This window comes from Phyllobates terribilis, unplaced genomic scaffold (assembly GCF_046119375.1).
Source record: "Phyllobates terribilis strain yellow unplaced genomic scaffold, ASM4611937v1 Scaffold_11__3_contigs__length_659146591, whole genome shotgun sequence".
NCBI lineage: Eukaryota > Metazoa > Chordata > Amphibia > Anura > Dendrobatidae > Phyllobates > Phyllobates terribilis.
In genome coordinates, this window is record NW_027362771.1 from 373,947,714 (window position 1) to 373,966,688 (window position 18,975).

The window sequence follows — 18,975 nt, forward strand, 5'->3', positions numbered from 1 at the left end:
AGCCCCAGTGTCTACTGTGACTCCTGCACCATCCCCAGAGTCTCCTGTGAAACCTGCACAAGCCCCGGAGTCTCCTGTGATGCCTACAGCAGCCCCAGCATCTCCTGTGATACCTGCACCAGCCCCAGTGTATCCTGTTATACCTCCACCAGCCCCAGTGTCTCCAGTGATACCTGCACCAGCCTCAGTGTCTTCTGTGATACCTGCACCAGCCCGTGTCTCCTGTGATGCCTGTACCAGCCCCAGTGTCTCCTGTGATACCTGCACCATCCCCAGAGTCTCCTCTGAAACCTGCACCAGCCACAGTGTCTCCTGTGATGCCTGCACCAGCCACAGTGTCTCCTATGATACCTGCACCAGCCTCAGTGTCTCCTGTGATATCTGCACCAGCCCGTGTCTCCTGTGATGGCTTCACCAGCCCCAGTGTCTCTTGTGACACCTGCACCATCCCCAGAGTCTCCTGTGAAACCTGCACCAGCCCCGGAGTCTCCTGTGATGCCTACACCAGCCCCAGCGTCTCCTGTGATACCTGCACCAGCCCGTGCCTCCTGTGATGCCTGCACCAGTCCCAGTGTCTCCTGTGATTCCTGCACCAGCCTCAGTGTCTCCTGTGATACCTGCACCAGCCCGTGTCTCCTGTGATGCCTGCAACAGCCCCAGTGTCTCCTGTGATGCCTGCACCAGCTCCAGGGTCTCCTGTGATGCCTGCACCAGCCACAGTGTCTCCTGTGATGCCTGCACCAGCCCCAGTGTCTCCTGTGATGCCTGCACCAGCCACAGTGTCTCCTGTGATACCTGCACCAGCCCGTGTCTCCTGTGATGGCTTCACCAGCCCCAGTGACTCCTGTGATACCTGCACCATCCCCAGAGTCTCCTGTGAAACCTGCACCAGCCCCGGAGTCTCCTGTGATGCCTACAGCAGCCCCAGCATCTCCTGTGATACCTGCACCAGCCCCAGTGTCTCCTGTTATACCTCCACCAGCCCCAGTGTCTCCAGTGATACCTGCACCAGCCTCAGTGTCTTCTGTGATACCTGCACCAGCCCGTGTCTCCTGTGATGCCTGTACCAGCCCCAGTGTCTCCTGTGATATCTGCACCATCCCCAGAGTCTCCTCTGAAACCTGCACCAGCCCCAGAGTCTCCTGTGATGCCTACAGAAGCCCCAGCATCTCCTGTGATACCTGCACCAGCCCGTGTCTCCTGTGATGCCTGCACCAGCCCCAGTGTCTCCTGTGATACCTGCACCAGCCTCAGTGTCTCCTGTGATACCTGCACCAGCCCGTGTCTCCTGTGATGCCTGCACCAGCCCCACTGTCTCCTGTGATGCCTGCACCAGCTCCAGGGTCTCCTGTGATGCCTGCACCAGCCACAGTGTCTCCTGTGATGCCTGCACCAGCCACAGTGTCTCCTGTGATGCCTGCACCAGCCCCAGTGTGTCCTGTGATGCCTGCACCAGCCCCAGAATCTCCTGTGCTACCTGCACCAGTCCCGGAGTCTCCTGTGATACCTGCACCAGCCTCAGTGTCTCCTGTGATACCTGCACCAGCCCGTGTCTCCTGTGATGGCTTCACCAGCCCCAGTGTCTCCTGTGATACCTGCACCATCCCCAGAGTCTCCTGTGAAACCTGCACCAGCCCCGGAGTCTCCTGTGATGCCTACAGCAGCCCCAGCATCTCCTGTGATACCTGCACCAGCCCCAGTGTCTCCTGTTATACCTCCACCAGCTCCAGTGTCTCCAGTGATACCTGCACCAGGGTCAGTGTCTTCTGTGATACCTGCACCAGCCGTGTCTCCTGTGATGCCTATACCAGCCCCAGTGTCTCCTGTGATACCTGCACCATCCCCAGAGTCTCCTCTGAAACCTGCACCAGCCCCAGAGTCTCCTGTGATGCCTACAGCAGCCCCAGCATCTCCTGTGATACCTGCACCAGTCCCAGTGTCTCCTGTGATTCCTGCACCAGCCTCAGTGTCTCCTGTGATACCTGCACCAGCCCGTGTCTCCTGTGATGCCTGCAACAGCCCCAGTGTCTCCTGTGATGCCTGCACCAGCTCCAGGGTCTCCTGTGATGCCTGCACCAGCCACAGTGTCTCCTGTGATGCCTGCACCAGTCCCAGTGTCTCCTGTGATGCCTGCACCAGCCACAGTGTCTCCTGTGATACCGGCACCAGCCCGTGTCTCCTGTGATGGCTTCACCAGCCCCAGTGACTCCTGTGATACCTGCACCATCCCCAGAGTCTCCTGTGAAACCTGCACCAGCCCCGGAGTCTCCTTTGATGCCTACAGCAGCCCCAGCATCTCCTGTGATACCTGCACCAGCCCCAGTGTCTCCTGTTATACCTCCACCAGCCCCAGTGTCTCCAGTGATACCTGCACCAGCCTCAGTGTCTTCTGTGATACCTGCACCAGCCCGTGTCTCCTGTGATGCCTGTACCAGCCCCAGTGTCTCCTGTGATACCTGCACCAGCCTCAGTGCCTCCTGTGATACCTGCACCAGCCTCAGTGCCTCCTGTGATACCTGCACCAGCCCGTGTCTCCTGTGATGGCTTCACCAGCCCCAGTGTCTCCTGTGATACCTGCACAATCCACAGAGTCTCCTGTGAAACCTGCACCAGCCCCAGAGTCTCCTGTTATACCTCCAACAGCCCCAGTGTCTCCTGTGATACCTGCACCAGCCCCAGTGTCTCCTGTGATACCTGCACCAGCCTCTGTGTCTCCTGTGATACCTGCACCAGCCCGTGCCTCCTGTGATGCCTGTACCAGCCCCAGTGTCTCCTGTGATACCTGCACCATCCCCAGAGTCTCCTGTGAAACCTGAACCAGCCCCAGAGACTCCTGTGATGCCTACAGCAGCCCCAGCGTCTCCTGTGATACCTGCACCAGCCCGTGTCTCCTGTGATGCCTGCACCAGCCCCAGTGTCTCCTGTGATACCTGCACCAGCCTCGGTGTCTCCTGTGATACCTGCACCAGCCCGTGTCTCCTGTGATACCTGCACCAGCCTGTGTCTCCTGTGATGCCTGCACCAGCCCCAGTGTCTCCTGTGATGCCTGCACCAGCCCCAGAGTCTCCTGTAATACCTGCACCAGTCTCGGAGTCTCCTGTGATACCTGCACCAGTCCCGGTGTCTCCTGTGAAACCTGCACCAGCCCCGGTGTCTCCTGTGATACCTGCACCAGCCCCGGTGTCTCCAGTGATACCTGCACCAGTCCCGGTGTCTCCTATGATGCCTGCACCAGCCCCAGTGTCTTCTGTGATGCCTGCACCAGCTCCAGGGTCTCCTGTGATGCCTGCACCAGCCCCAGTGTCTCCTGTGATGCCTGCACCAGCCCCAGTGTCTCCTGTGATGCCTGCACCAGCCCCAGTGTCTCCTGTGATGCCTGCACCAGCCCCAGTGTCTCCTGTGATGCCTGCACCAGCCCCAGTGTCTCCCGTGATGCCTGCACCAGCCCCAGTGTCTCCTGTGATGCCTGCACCAGCCCCAGTGTCTCCTGTGATGCCTGCACCAGCCCCAGTGTCTTCTGTGATGCCTGCACCAGCCCCAGTGTCTCCTGTGATGCCTGCACCAGCCACAGTGTATCCTGTGATACCTGCACCAGCCACAGTGTCTCCTGTGATGCCTGCACCAGCCACAGTGTCTCCTGTGATACCTGCACCAGCCTCAGTGTCTCCTGTGATACCTGCACCAGCCCGTGTCTCCTGTGATGGCTTCACCAGCCCCAGTGTCTCCTGTGACTCCTGCACCATCCCCAGAGTCTCCTGTGAAACCTGCACCAGCCCCAGAGTCTCCTGTGATGCCTACAGCAGCCCCAGCATCTCCTGTGATACCTGCACCAGCCCCAGTGTCTCCTGTTATACCTCCACCAGCCCCAGTGTTTCCAGTGATACCTGCACCAGCCTCAGTGTCTTCTGTGATACCTGCACCAGCCCGTGTCTCCTGTGATGCCTGTACCAGCCCCAGTGTCTCCTGTGATACCTGCACCATCCCCAGAGTCTCCTCTGAAACCTGCACCAGCCACAGTGTCTCCTGTGATGCCTGCACCAGCCACAGTGTCTCCTGTGATACCTGCACCAGCCTCAGTGTCTCCTGTGATACCTGCACCAGCCCGTGTCTCCTGTGATGGCTTCACCAGCCCCAGTGTCTCCTGTGACTCCTGCACCATCCCCAGAGTCTCCTGTGAAACCTGCACCAGCCCCGGAGTCTCCTGTGATGCCTACACCAGCCCCAGCGTCTCCTGTGATACCTGCACCAGCCCGTGTCTCCTGTGATGCCTGCACCAGTCCCAGTGTCTCCTGTGATACCTGCACCAGCCTCAGTGTCTCCTGTGATACCTGCACCAGCCCGTGTCTCCTGTGATGCCTGCAACAGATCCAGTGTCTCCTGTGATGCCTGCACCAGCTCCAGGGTCTCCTGTGATGCCTGCACCAGCCACAGTGTCTCCTGTGATGCCTGCACCAGCCCCAGTGTCTCCTGTGATGCCTGCACCAGCCACAGTGTCTCCTGTGATACCTGCACCAGCCCGTGCCTCCTGTGATGGCTTCACCAGCCCCAGTGTCTCCTGTGATACCTGCACCATCCCCAGAGTCTCCTGTGAAACCTGCACCAGCCCCGGAGTCTCCTGTGATGCCTACAGCAGCCCCAGCATCTCCTGTGATACCTGCACCAGCCCCAGTGTCTCCTGTTATACCTCCACCAGCCCCAGTGTCTCCAGTGATACCTGCACCAGCCTCAGTGTCTTCTGTGATACCTGCACCAGCCCGTGTCTCCTGTGATGCCTGTACCAGCCCCAGTGTCTCCTGTGATACCTGCACCATCCCCAGAGTCTCCTCTGAAACCTGCACCAGCCCCAGAGTCTCCTGTGATGCCTACAGCAGCCCCAGCATCTCCTGTGATACCTGCACCAGCCCGTGTCTCCTGTGATGCCTGCACCAGCCCCAGTGTCTCCTGTGATACCTGCACCAGCCTCAGTGTCTCCTGTGATACCTGCACCAGCCCGTGTCTCCTGTGATGCCTGCACCAGCCCCAGTGTCTCCTGTGATGCCTGCACCAGCTCCAGGGTCTCCTGTGATGCCTGCACCAGCCACAGTGTCTCCTGTGATGCCTGCACCAGCCACAGTGTCTCCTGTGATGCCTGCACCAGCCGCAGTGTGTCCTGTGATGCCTGCACCAGCCCCAGAATCTCCTGTGCTACCTGCACCAGTCCCGGAGTCTCCTGTGATACCTGCACCAGCCTCAGTGTCTCCTGTGATACCTGCACCAGCCCGTGTCTCCTGTGATGGCTTCACCAGCCCCAGTGTCTCCTGTGATACCTGCACCATCCCCAGAGTCTCCTGTGAAACCTGCACCAGCCCCGGAGTCTCCTGTGATGCCTACAGCAGCCCCAGCATCTCCTGTGATACCTGCACCAGCCACAGTGTCTCCTGTTATACCTCCACCAGTCCCAGTGTCTCCAGTGATACCTGCACCAGCCTCAGTGTCTTCTGTGATACCTGCACCAGCCGTGTCTCCTGTGATGCCTATACCAGCCCCAGTGTCTCCTGTGATACCTGCACCATCCCCAGAGTCTCCTCTGCAACCTGCACCAGCCCCAGAGTCTCCTGTGATGCCTACAGCAGCCCCAGCATCTCCTGTGATACCTGCACCAGCCCGTGTCTCCTGTGATGCCTGCACCAGCCCCAGTGTCTCCTGTGATACCTGCACCAGCCTCAGTGTCTCCTGTGATACCTGCACCAGCCCGTGTCTCCTGTGATGCCTGCACCAGCCCCAGTGACTCCTGTGATGCCTGCACCAGCTCCAGGGTCTCCTGTGATGCCTGCACCAGCCACAGTGTCTCCTGTGATGCCTGCACCAGCCCCAGTGTGTCCTTTGATGCCTGCACCAGCCCCAGAATCTCCTGTGCTACCTGCACCAGTCCCGGAGTCTCCTGTGATACCTGCACCAGTCCCGGTGTCTCCTGTGATTTCTGCACCAGCCCCGGTGTCTCCTGTTATACCTGCACCAGCCCCGGTGTCTCCAGTGATACCTGCACCAACACCGGTGTCTCCTGTGATGCCTGCACCTGCCCCGGTGTCTCCTGTGATGCCTGCACCAGCTCCAGGGTCTCCTGTGATGCCTGCACCAGCCCCAGTGTCTCCTGTGATGCCTGCACCAGCCCCAGTGTCTCCTCTGATGCCTGCACAGCCCCAGTGTCTCCTGTGATGCCTGCACCAGCCCCAGTGTCTCCTGTGATGCCTGCACCAACCCCAGTGTCTCCTGTGATGCCTGCACCAGTCCCAGTGTCTCCTGTGATGCCTGCACCAGCCCCAGTGTCTCCTGTGATGCCTGCACCAGCCCCAGTGTCTCCTGTGATGCCTGCACCAGCCCCAGTGTCTCCTGTGATACCTGCACCAGCCCGTGTCTCCTGTGATGCCTGCACCAGCTCCAGTGTCTCCTGTGATACCTGCACCAGCCTGTGTCTCCTGTGATACCTGCACCAGCCCGTGTCTCCTGTAATGCCTGCACCAGCCCCAGTGTCTCCTGTGATACCTGCACCATCCCCAGAGTCTCCTGTGAAACCTACACCAGCCCCAGAGTCTCCTGTGATGCCTACAGCAGCCCCAGAGTCTCCTGTTATACCTGCACCAGCCCCGGTGTCTCCTGTGATACCTGCACCAGCCCCAGTGTCTCCTGTGATACCTGCACCAGCCTCTGTGTCTCCTGTGATACCTGCACCAGCCCGTGCCTCCTGTGATGCCTGTACCAGCCCCAGTGTCTCCTGTGATACCTGCACCATCCCCAGAGTCTCCTGTGAAACCTGCACCAGCCCCAGAGTCTCCTGTGATGCCTACAGCAGCCCCAGCGTCTCCTGTGATACCTGCACCAGCCCATGTCTCTTGTGATGCCTGCACCAGCCTGTGTTTCCTGTGATACCTGCACCAGCCCGTGTCTCCTGTGATGCCTGCACCAGCCCCAGTGTCTCCTGTGATACCTGCACCATCCTCAGAGTCTCCTGTGAAACATACACCAGCCCCAGAGTCTCCTGTGATGCCTACAGCAGTCCCATCGTCTCCTGTGATAACTCCACCAGCCCCAGTGTCTCTTGTGATACCTGCACCAGCCTCAGTGGCTCCTGTGATACCTGCTCCAGCCTGTATCTCGTGTGATGCCTGCACCAGCCCCAGTGTCTCCTGTGATACCTGCACCATCCCCAGAGTCTCCTGTGAAACCAGCCCCAGAGTCTCCTGTGATGCCTACAGCAGCCCCAGCATCTCCTGTGATACCTGCACCAGCCCCAGTGTCTCCTGTTATACCTCCACCAGCCCCAGTGTCTCCTGTGATACCTGCACCAGCCTCAGTGCCTCCTGTGATACCTGCACCAGCCCGTGTCTCCTGTGATGGCTTCACCAGCCCCAGTGTCTCCTGTGATACCTGCACCATCCCCAGAGTCTCCTGTGAAACCTGCACCAGCCCCGGAGTCTTCTGTGATGCCTACAGCAGCCCCAGAGTCTCCTGTTATACCTCCAACAGCCCCAGTGTCTCCTGTGATACCTGCACCAGCCCCAGTGTCTCCTATGATACCTGCACCAGCCTCTGTGTCTCCTGTGATACCTGCACCAGCCCGTGCCTCCTGTGATGCCTGTACCAGCCCCAGTGTCTCCTGTGAAACCTGCACCAGCCCCAGAGACTCCTGTGATGCCTACAGCAGCCCCAGCGTCTCCTGTGATACCTGCACCAGCCCGTGTCTCCTGTGATGCCTGCACCAGCCCCAGTGTCTCCTGTGATACCTGCACCAGCCCGTGTCTCCTGTGATACCTGCACCAGCCCGTGTCTCCTGTGATGCCTGCACCAGCCCCAGTGTCTCCTGTGATGCTTGCACCAGCGCCAGCATCTCCTGTGATGCCTGCACCAGCCACAGTGTCTCCTGTAATGCCTGCACCAGCCCCAGTGTGTCCTGTGATACCTGCAGCAGCCCAAGAGTCTCCTGTAATACCTGCACCAGTCTCGGAGTCTCCTGTGATACCTGCACCAGTCCCGGTGTCTCCTGTGATGCCTGCACCAGCCCCGGTGTCTCCTGTGATACCTGCACCAGCCCCGGTGTCTCCAGTGATACCTGCACCAGTCCCGGTGTCTCCTATGATGCCTGCACCAGCCCCAGTGTCTTCTGTGATGCCTGCACCAGCTCCAGGGTCTCCTGTGATGCCTGCACCAGCCCCAGTGTCTCCTGTGATGCCTGCACCAGCCCCAGTGTCTCCTGTGATGCCTGCACCAGCCCCAGTGTCTCCTGTGATGCCTGCACCAGCCCCAGTGTCTCCTGTGATGCCTACACCAGCCCCAGTGTCTCCTGTGATGCCTGCACCAGCCCCAGTGTCTCCTGTGATGCCTGCACCAGCCCCAGTGTCTCCTGTGATGCCTGCACCAGCCCCAGTGTCTCCTGTGATGCTTGCACCAGCCCCAGTGTCTCCTGTGATGCCTGCACCAGCCACAGTGTCTCCTGTGATACCTGCACCAGCCACAGTGTCTCCTGTGATACCTGCACCAGCCACAGTGTCTCCTGTGATGCCTGCACCAGCCACAGTGTCTCCTGTCATACCTGCACCAGCCTCAGTGTCTCCTGTGATACCTGCACCAGCCCGTGTCTCCTGTGATGGCTTCACCAGCCCCAGTGTCTACTGTGACTCCTGCACCATCCCCAGAGTCTCCTGTGAAACCTGCACAAGCCCCGGAGTCTCCTGTGATGCCTACAGCAGCCCCAGCATCTCCTGTGATACCTGCACCAGCCCCAGTGTATCCTGTTATACCTCCACCAGCCCCAGTGTCTCCAGTGATACCTGCACCAGCCTCAGTGTCTTCTGTGATACCTGCACCAGCCCGTGTCTCCTGTGATGCCTGTACCAGCCCCAGTGTCTCCTGTGATACCTGCACCATCCCCAGAGTCTCCTCTGAAACCTGCACCAGCCACAGTGTCTCCTGTGATGCCTGCACCAGCCACAGTGTCTCCTATGATACCTGCACCAGCCTCAGTGTCTCCTGTGATATCTGCACCAGCCCGTGTCTCCTGTGATGGCTTCACCAGCCCCAGTGTCTCTTGTGACACCTGCACCATCCCCAGAGTCTCCTGTGAAACCTGCACCAGCCCCGGAGTCTCCTGTGATGCCTACACCAGCCCCAGCGTCTCCTGTGATACCTGCACCAGCCCGTGCCTCCTGTGATGCCTGCACCAGTCCCAGTGTCTCCTGTGATTCCTGCACCAGCCTCAGTGTCTCCTGTGATACCTGCACCAGCCCGTGTCTCCTGTGATGCCTGCAACAGCCCCAGTGTCTCCTGTGATGCCTGCACCAGCTCCAGGGTCTCCTGTGATGCCTGCACCAGCCACAGTGTCTCCTGTGATGCCTGCACCAGCCCCAGTGTCTCCTGTGATGCCTGCACCAGCCACAGTGTCTCCTGTGATACCTGCACCAGCCCGTGTCTCCTGTGATGGCTTCACCAGCCCCAGTGACTCCTGTGATACCTGCACCATCCCCAGAGTCTCCTGTGAAACCTGCACCAGCCCCGGAGTCTCCTGTGATGCCTACAGCAGCCCCAGCATCTCCTGTGATACCTGCACCAGCCCCAGTGTCTCCTGTTATACCTCCACCAGCCCCAGTGTCTCCAGTGATACCTGCACCAGCCTCAGTGTCTTCTGTGATACCTGCACCAGCCCGTGTCTCCTGTGATGCCTGTACCAGCCCCAGTGTCTCCTGTGATATCTGCACCATCCCCAGAGTCTCCTCTGAAACCTGCACCAGCCCCAGAGTCTCCTGTGATGCCTACAGAAGCCCCAGCATCTCCTGTGATACCTGCACCAGCCCGTGTCTCCTGTGATGCCTGCACCAGCCCCAGTGTCTCCTGTGATACCTGCACCAGCCTCAGTGTCTCCTGTGATACCTGCACCAGCCCGTGTCTCCTGTGATGCCTGCACCAGCCCCACTGTCTCCTGTGATGCCTGCACCAGCTCCAGGGTCTCCTGTGATGCCTGCACCAGCCACAGTGTCTCCTGTGATGCCTGCACCAGCCACAGTGTCTCCTGTGATGCCTGCACCAGCCCCAGTGTGTCCTGTGATGCCTGCACCAGCCCCAGAATCTCCTGTGCTACCTGCACCAGTCCCGGAGTCTCCTGTGATACCTGCACCAGCCTCAGTGTCTCCTGTGATACCTGCACCAGCCCGTGTCTCCTGTGATGGCTTCACCAGCCCCAGTGTCTCCTGTGATACCTGCACCATCCCCAGAGTCTCCTGTGAAACCTGCACCAGCCCCGGAGTCTCCTGTGATGCCTACAGCAGCCCCAGCATCTCCTGTGATACCTGCACCAGCCCCAGTGTCTCCTGTTATACCTCCACCAGCTCCAGTGTCTCCAGTGATACCTGCACCAGGGTCAGTGTCTTCTGTGATACCTGCACCAGCCGTGTCTCCTGTGATGCCTATACCAGCCCCAGTGTCTCCTGTGATACCTGCACCATCCCCAGAGTCTCCTCTGAAACCTGCACCAGCCCCAGAGTCTCCTGTGATGCCTACAGCAGCCCCAGCATCTCCTGTGATACCTGCACCAGTCCCAGTGTCTCCTGTGATTCCTGCACCAGCCTCAGTGTCTCCTGTGATACCTGCACCAGCCCGTGTCTCCTGTGATGCCTGCAACAGCCCCAGTGTCTCCTGTGATGCCTGCACCAGCTCCAGGGTCTCCTGTGATGCCTGCACCAGCCACAGTGTCTCCTGTGATGCCTGCACCAGTCCCAGTGTCTCCTGTGATGCCTGCACCAGCCACAGTGTCTCCTGTGATACCGGCACCAGCCCGTGTCTCCTGTGATGGCTTCACCAGCCCCAGTGACTCCTGTGATACCTGCACCATCCCCAGAGTCTCCTGTGAAACCTGCACCAGCCCCGGAGTCTCCTTTGATGCCTACAGCAGCCCCAGCATCTCCTGTGATACCTGCACCAGCCCCAGTGTCTCCTGTTATACCTCCACCAGCCCCAGTGTCTCCAGTGATACCTGCACCAGCCTCAGTGTCTTCTGTGATACCTGCACCAGCCCGTGTCTCCTGTGATGCCTGTACCAGCCCCAGTGTCTCCTGTGATACCTGCACCATCCCCAGAGTCTCCTCTGAAACCTGCACCAGCCCCAGAGTCTCCTGTGATGCCTACAGAAGCCCCAGCATCTCCTGTGATACCTGCACCAGCCCGTGTCTCCTGTGATGCCTGCACCAGCCCCAGTGTCTCCTGTGATACCTGCACCAGCCTCAGTGTCTCCTGTGATACCTGCACCAGCCCGTGTCTCCTGTGATGCCTGCACCAGCCCCAGTGTCTCCTGTGATGCCTGCACCAGCTCCAGGGTCTCCTGTGATGCCTGCACCAGCCACAGTGTCTCCTGTGATGCCTGCACCAGCCACAGTGTCTCCTGTGATGCCTGCACCAGCCCCAGTGTGTCCTGTGATGCCTGCACCAGCCCCAGAATCTCCTGTGCTACCTGCACCAGTCCCGGAGTCTCCTGTGATACCTGCACCAGCCTCAGTGTCTCCTGTGATACCTGCACCAGCCCGTGTCTCCTGTGATGGCTTCACCAGCCCCAGTGTCTCCTGTGATACCTGCACCATCCCCAGAGTCTCCTGTGAAACCTGCACCAGCCCCGGAGTCTCCTGTGATGCCTACAGCAGCCCCAGCATCTCCTGTGATACCTGCACCAGCCCCAGTGTCTCCTGTTATACCTCCACCAGCTCCAGTGTCTCCTGTGATACCTGCACCAGCCTCAGTGTCTTCTGTGATACCTGCACCAGCCGTGTCTCCTGTGATGCCTATACCAGCCCCAGTGTCTCCTGTGATACCTGCACCATTCCCAGAGTCTCCTCTGAAACCTGCACCAGCCCCAGAGTCTCCTGTGATGCCTACAGCAGCCCCAGCATCTCCTGTGATACCTGCACCAGCCCGTGTCTCCTGTGATGCCTGCACCAGCCCCAGTGTCTCCTGTGATACCTGCACCAGCCTCAGTGTCTCCTGTGATACCTGCACCAGCCCGTGTCTCCTGTGATGCCTGCACCAGCCCCAGTGTCTCCTGTGGTGCCTGCACCAGCTCCAGGGTCTCCTGTGATGCCTGCACCAGCCACAGTGTCTCCTGTGATGCCTGCACCAGCCACAGTGTCTCCTGTGATGCCTGCACCAGCCCCAGTGCGTCCTGTGATGCCTGCACCAGCCCCAGAATCTCCTGTGCTACCTGCACCAGTCCCGGAGTCTCCTGTGATACCTGCACCAGTCCCGGTGTCTCATGTGATTTCTGCACCAGCCCCGGTGTCTCCTGTTATACCTGCACCAGCCCCGGTGTCTCCAGTGATACCTGCACCAGCCCCGGAGTCTCCTGTGATGCCTACACCAGCCCCAGCGTCTCCTGTGATACCTGCACCAGCCCGTGCCTCCTGTGATGCCTGCACCAGTCCCAGTGTCTCCTGTGATTCCTGCACCAGCCTCAGTGTCTCCTGTGATACCTGCACCAGCCCGTGTCTCCTGTGATGCCTGCAACAGCCCCAGTGTCTCCTGTGATGCCTGCACCAGCTCCAGGGTCTCCTGTGATGCCTGCACCAGCCACAGTGTCTCCTGTGATGCCTGCACCAGCCCCAGTGTCTCCTGTGATGCCTGCACCAGCCACAGTGTCTCCTGTGATACCTGCACCAGCCCGTGTCTCCTGTGATGGCTTCACCAGCCCCAGTGACTCCTGTGATACCTGCACCATCCCCAGAGTCTCCTGTGAAACCTGCACCAGCCCCGGAGTCTCCTGTGATGCCTACAGCAGCCCCAGCATCTCCTGTGATACCTGCACCAGCCCCAGTGTCTCCTGTTATACCTCCACCAGCCCCAGTGTCTCCAGTGATACCTGCACCAGCCTCAGTGTCTTCTGTGATACCTGCACCAGCCCGTGTCTCCTGTGATGCCTGTACCAGCCCCAGTGTCTCCTGTGATATCTGCACCATCCCCAGAGTCTCCTCTGAAACCTGCACCAGCCCCAGAGTCTCCTGTGATGCCTACAGAAGCCCCAGCATCTCCTGTGATACCTGCACCAGCCCGTGTCTCCTGTGATGCCTGCACCAGCCCCAGTGTCTCCTGTGATACCTGCACCAGCCTCAGTGTCTCCTGTGATACCTGCACCAGCCCGTGTCTCCTGTGATGCCTGCACCAGCCCCACTGTCTCCTGTGATGCCTGCACCAGCTCCAGGGTCTCCTGTGATGCCTGCACCAGCCACAGTGTCTCCTGTGATGCCTGCACCAGCCACAGTGTCTCCTGTGATGCCTGCACCAGCCCCAGTGTGTCCTGTGATGCCTGCACCAGCCCCAGAATCTCCTGTGCTACCTGCACCAGTCCCGGAGTCTCCTGTGATACCTGCACCAGCCTCAGTGTCTCCTGTGATACCTGCACCAGCCCGTGTCTCCTGTGATGGCTTCACCAGCCCCAGTGTCTCCTGTGATACCTGCACCATCCCCAGAGTCTCCTGTGAAACCTGCACCAGCCCCGGAGTCTCCTGTGATGCCTACAGCAGCCCCAGCATCTCCTGTGATACCTGCACCAGCCCCAGTGTCTCCTGTTATACCTCCACCAGCTCCAGTGTCTCCAGTGATACCTGCACCAGGGTCAGTGTCTTCTGTGATACCTGCACCAGCCGTGTCTCCTGTGATGCCTATACCAGCCCCAGTGTCTCCTGTGATACCTGCACCATCCCCAGAGTCTCCTCTGAAACCTGCACCAGCCCCAGAGTCTCCTGTGATGCCTACAGCAGCCCCAGCATCTCCTGTGATACCTGCACCAGTCCCAGTGTCTCCTGTGATTCCTGCACCAGCCTCAGTGTCTCCTGTGATACCTGCACCAGCCCGTGTCTCCTGTGATGCCTGCAACAGCCCCAGTGTCTCCTGTGATGCCTGCACCAGCTCCAGGGTCTCCTGTGATGCCTGCACCAGCCACAGTGTCTCCTGTGATGCCTGCACCAGTCCCAGTGTCTCCTGTGATGCCTGCACCAGCCACAGTGTCTCCTGTGATACCGGCACCAGCCCGTGTCTCCTGTGATGGCTTCACCAGCCCCAGTGACTCCTGTGATACCTGCACCATCCCCAGAGTCTCCTGTGAAACCTGCACCAGCCCCGGAGTCTCCTTTGATGCCTACAGCAGCCCCAGCATCTCCTGTGATACCTGCACCAGCCCCAGTGTCTCCTGTTATACCTCCACCAGCCCCAGTGTCTCCAGTGATACCTGCACCAGCCTCAGTGTCTTCTGTGATACCTGCACCAGCCCGTGTCTCCTGTGATGCCTGTACCAGCCCCAGTGTCTCCTGTGATACCTGCACCATCCCCAGAGTCTCCTCTGAAACCTGCACCAGCCCCAGAGTCTCCTGTGATGCCTACAGAAGCCCCAGCATCTCCTGTGGTACCTGCACCAGCCCGTGTCTCCTGTGATGCCTGCACCAGCCCCAGTGTCTCCTGTGATACCTGCACCAGCCTCAGTGTCTCCTGTGATACCTGCACCAGCCCGTGTCTCCTGTGATGCCTGCACCAGCCCCAGTGTCTCCTGTGATGCCTGCACCAGCTCCAGGGTCTCCTGTGATGCCTGCACCAGCCACAGTGTCTCCTGTGATGCCTGCACCAGCCACAGTGTCTCCTGTGATGCCTGCACCAGCCCCAGTGTGTCCTGTGATGCCTGCACCAGCCCCAGAATCTCCTGTGCTACCTGCACCAGTCCCGGAGTCTCCTGTGATACCTGCACCAGCCTCAGTGTCTCCTGTGATACCTGCACCAGCCCGTGTCTCCTGTGATGGCTTCACCAGCCCCAGTGTCTCCTGTGATACCTGCACCATCCCCAGAGTCTCCTGTGAAACCTGCACCAGCCCCGGAGTCTCCTGTGATGCCTACAGCAGCCCCAGCATCTCCTGTGATACCTGCACCAGCCCCAGTGTCTCCTGTTATACCTCCACCAGCTCCAGTGTCTCCTGTGATACCTGCACCAGCCTCAGTGTCTTCTGTGATACCTGCACCAGCCGTGTCTCCTGTGATGCCTATACCAGCCCCAGTGTCTCCTGTGATACCTGCACCATTCCCAGAGTCTCCTCTGAAACCTGCACCAGCCCCAGAGTCTCCTGTGATGCCTACAGCAGCCCCAGCATCTCCTGTGATACCTGCACCAGCCCGTGTCTCCTGTGATGCCTGCACCAGCCCCAGTGTCTCCTGTGATACCTGCACCAGCCTCAGTGTCTCCTGTGATACCTGCACCAGCCCGTGTCTCCTGTGATGCCTGCACCAGCCCCAGTGTCTCCTGTGGTGCCTGCACCAGCTCCAGGGTCTCCTGTGATGCCTGCACCAGCCACAGTGTCTCCTGTGATGCCTGCACCAGCCACAGTGTCTCCTGTGATGCCTGCACCAGCCCCAGTGCGTCCTGTGATGCCTGCACCAGCCCCAGAATCTCCTGTGCTACCTGCACCAGTCCCGGAGTCTCCTGTGATACCTGCACCAGTCCCGGTGTCTCATGTGATTTCTGCACCAGCCCCGGTGTCTCCTGTTATACCTGCACCAGCCCCGGTGTCTCCAGTGATACCTGCACCAGCACCGGTGTCTCCTGTGATGCCTGCACCAGCCCCGGTGTCTCCTGTGATGCCTGCACCAGCTCCAGCGTCTCCTGTGATGCCTGCACCAGCCCCAGTGTCTCCTGTGATGCCTGCACCAGCCCCAGTGTCTCCTGTGATGCCTGCACCAGCCCCAGTGTCTCCTGTGATGCCTGCACCAGCTCCAATGTCTCCTGTGATGCCTGCACCAGCCCCAGTGTCTCCTGTGATGCCTGCACCAGCCCCAGTGTCTCCTGTGATGCCTGCACCAGCCCCAGTGTCTCCTGTGATGCCTGCACCAGCCCCAGTGTCTCCTGTGATGCCTGCACCAGCCCCAGTGTCTCCTGTGATGCCTGCACCAGCCCCAGTGTCTCCTGTGATGCCTGCACCAGCCCGTGTCTCCTGTGATGCCTGCACCAACCCCAGTGTCTCCTGTGATGCCTGCACCAGCCCCAGTGTCTCCTGTGATGCCTGCACCAGCACCAGTGTCTCCTGTGATACCTGCACCAGCCCCAGTGTCTCCTGTGATACCTGCACCAGCCCGTGTCTCCTGTGATGCCTGCACCAGCCCCAGTGTCTCCTGTGATGCCTGCACCAGCGCCAGTGTCTCCTGTGATACCTGCACCAGCCCGTGTCTCCTGTGATGCCTGCACCAGCTCCAGTGTCTCCAGTGATACCTGCACCAGCCTCAGTGTCTCCTGTGATACCTGCACCAGCCCGTGTCTCCTGTAATGCCTGCAGCAGCCCCAGTGTCTCCTGTGATACCTGCACCATCCCCAGAGTCTCCTGTGAAACCTACACCAGCCCCAGAGTCTCCTGTGATGCCTACAGCAGCCCCAGAGTCTCCTGTTATACCTCCACCAGCCCCGGTGTCTCCTGTGATACCTGCACCAGCCCCAGTGTCTCCTGTGATACCTGCACCAGCCCGTGCCTCCTGTGATGCCTGTACCAGCCCCAGTGTCTCCTGTGATACCTGCACCATCCCCAGATTCTCCTGTGAAACCTGCACCAGCCTCAGAGTCTCCTGTCATGCCTACAGCAGCCCCAGCGTCTCCTGTGATACCTGCACCAGCCCGTGTCTCTTGTGATACCTGCACCAGCCGTGTCTCCTGTGATGCCTATACCAGCCCCAGTGTCTCCTGTGATACCTGCACCATCCCCAGAGTCTCCTCTGAAACCTGCACCAGCCCCAGAGTCTCCTGTGATGCCTACAGCAGCCCCAGCATCTCCTGTGATACCTGCACCAGTCCCAGTGTCTCCTGTGATTCCTGCACCAGCCTCAGTGTCTCCTGTGATACCTGCACCAGCCCGTGTCTCCTGTGATGCCTGCAACAGCCCCAGTGTCTCCTGTGATGCCTGCACCAGCTCCAGGGTCTCCTGTGATGCCTGCACCAGCCACAGTGTCTCCTGTGATGCCTGCACCAGTCCCAGTGTCTCCTGTGATGCCTGCACCAGCCACAGTGTCTCCTGTGATACCTGCACCAGCCCGTGTCTCCTGTGATGGCTTCACCAGCCCCAGTGACTCCTGTGATACCTGCACCATCCCCAGAGTCTCCTGTGAAACCTGCACCAGCCCCGGAGTCTCCTTTGATGCCTACAGCAGCCCCAGCATCTCCTGTGATACCTGCACCAGCCCCAGTGTCTCCTGTTATACCTCCACCAGCCCCAGTGTCTCCAGTGATACCTGCACCAGCCTCAGTGTCTTCTGTGATACCTGCACCAGCCCATGTCTCCTGTGATGCCTGTACCAGCCCCAGTGTCTCCTGTGATACCTGCACCATCCCCAGAGTCTCCTCTGAAACCTGCACCAGCCCCAGAGTCTCCTGTGATGCCTACAGAAGCCCCAGCATCTCCTGTGATACCTGCACCAGCCCGTGTCTCCTGTGATGCCTGCACCAGCCCCAGTGTCTCCTGTGATACCTGCACCAGCCTCAGTGTCTCCTGTGATACCTGCACCAGCCCGTGTCTCCTGTGATGCCTGCACCAGCCCCAGTGTCTCCTGTGATGCCTGCACCAGCTCCAGGGTCTCCTGTGATGCCTGCACCAGCCACAGTGTCTCCTGTGATGCCTGCACCAGCCACAGTGTCTCCTGTGATGCCTGCACCAGCCCCAGTGTGTCCTGTGATGCCTGCACCAGCCCCAGAATCTCCTGTGCTACCTGCACCAGTCCCGGAGTCTCCTGTGATACCTGCACCAGCCTCAGTGTCTCCTGTGATACCTGCACCAGCCCGTGTCTCCTGTGATGGCTTCACCAGCCCCAGTGTCTCCTGTGATACCTGCACCATCCCCAGAGTCTCCTGTGAAACCTGCACCAGCCCCGGAGTCTCCTGTGATGCCTACAGCAGCCCCAGCATCTCCTGTGATACCTGCACCAGCCCCAGTGTCTCCTGTTATACCTCCACCAGCTCCAGTGTCTCCAGTGATACCTGCACCAGCCTCAGTGTCTTCTGTGATACCTGCACCAGCCGTGTCTCCTGTGATGCCTATACCAGCCCCAGTGTCTCCTGTGATACCTGCACCATCCCCAGAGTCTCCTCTGAAACCTGCACCAGCCCCAGAGTCTCCTGTGATGCCTACAGCAGCCCCAGCATCTCCTGTGATACCTGCACCAGCCCGTGTCTCCTGTGATGCCTGCACCAGCCCCAGTGTCTCCTGTGATACCTGCACCAGCCTCAGTGTCTCCTGTGATACCTGCACCAGCCCGTGTCTCCTGTGATGCCTGCACCAGCCCCAGTGTCTCCTGTGATGCCTGCGCCAGCTCCAGGGTCTCCTGTGATGCCTGCACCAGCCACATTGTCTCCTGTGATGCCTGCACCAGCCACAGTGTCTCCTGTGATGCCTGCACCAGCCCCAGTGTGTCCTGTGATGTCTGCACCAGCCCCAGAATCTCCTGTGCTACCTGCACCAGTCCCGGAGTCTCCTGTGATACCTGCACCAGTCCCGGTGTCTCCTGTGATTTCTGCACCAGTCCCGGTGTCTCCTGTGATTTCTGCACCAGCCCCGGTGTCTCCTGTTATACCTGCACCAGCCCCGGTGTCTCCAGTGATACCTGCACCAGCACCGGTGTCTCCTGTGATGCCTGCACCAGCCCCGGTGTCTCCTGTGATGCCTGCACCAGCTCCAGCGTCTCCTGTGATGCCTGCACCAGCCCCAGTGTCTCCTGTGATGCCTGCACCAGCCCCAGTGTCTCCTGTGATGCCTGCACCAGCCCCAGTGTCTCCTGTGATGCCTGCACCAGCCCCAATGTCTCCTGTGATGCCTGCACCAGCCCCAGTGTCTCCTGTGATGCCTGCACCAGCCCCAGTGTCTCCTGTGATGCCTGCACCAGCCCCAGTGTCTCCTGTGATGCCTGCACCAGCCCCAGTGTCTCCTGTGATGCCTGCACCAGCCCCAGTGTCTC

At 59.8% G+C, this 18,975-nt stretch overlaps 1 protein-coding gene across 1 annotated transcript in view; it reads right to left on the minus strand.

Annotated features, from left to right (window-relative positions):
• The window catches only part of LOC141167286 (uncharacterized), an 88,232-nt gene that overhangs the window by 11,659 nt on the left and 57,598 nt on the right, over positions 1 to 18,975 (minus strand). Inside the window, 10 exon segments of the mRNA XM_073654715.1 lie at positions 3,077 to 3,404; positions 5,946 to 6,071; positions 7,902 to 8,174; positions 10,312 to 10,376; positions 10,798 to 10,909; positions 13,278 to 13,342; positions 14,032 to 14,143; positions 15,597 to 15,966; positions 15,968 to 16,098; positions 18,455 to 18,952. Of these exon segments, the coding sequence (XP_073510816.1) occupies positions 3,077 to 3,404; positions 5,946 to 6,071; positions 7,902 to 8,174; positions 10,312 to 10,376; positions 10,798 to 10,909; positions 13,278 to 13,342; positions 14,032 to 14,143; positions 15,597 to 15,966; positions 15,968 to 16,098; positions 18,455 to 18,952 (2,080 nt within the window).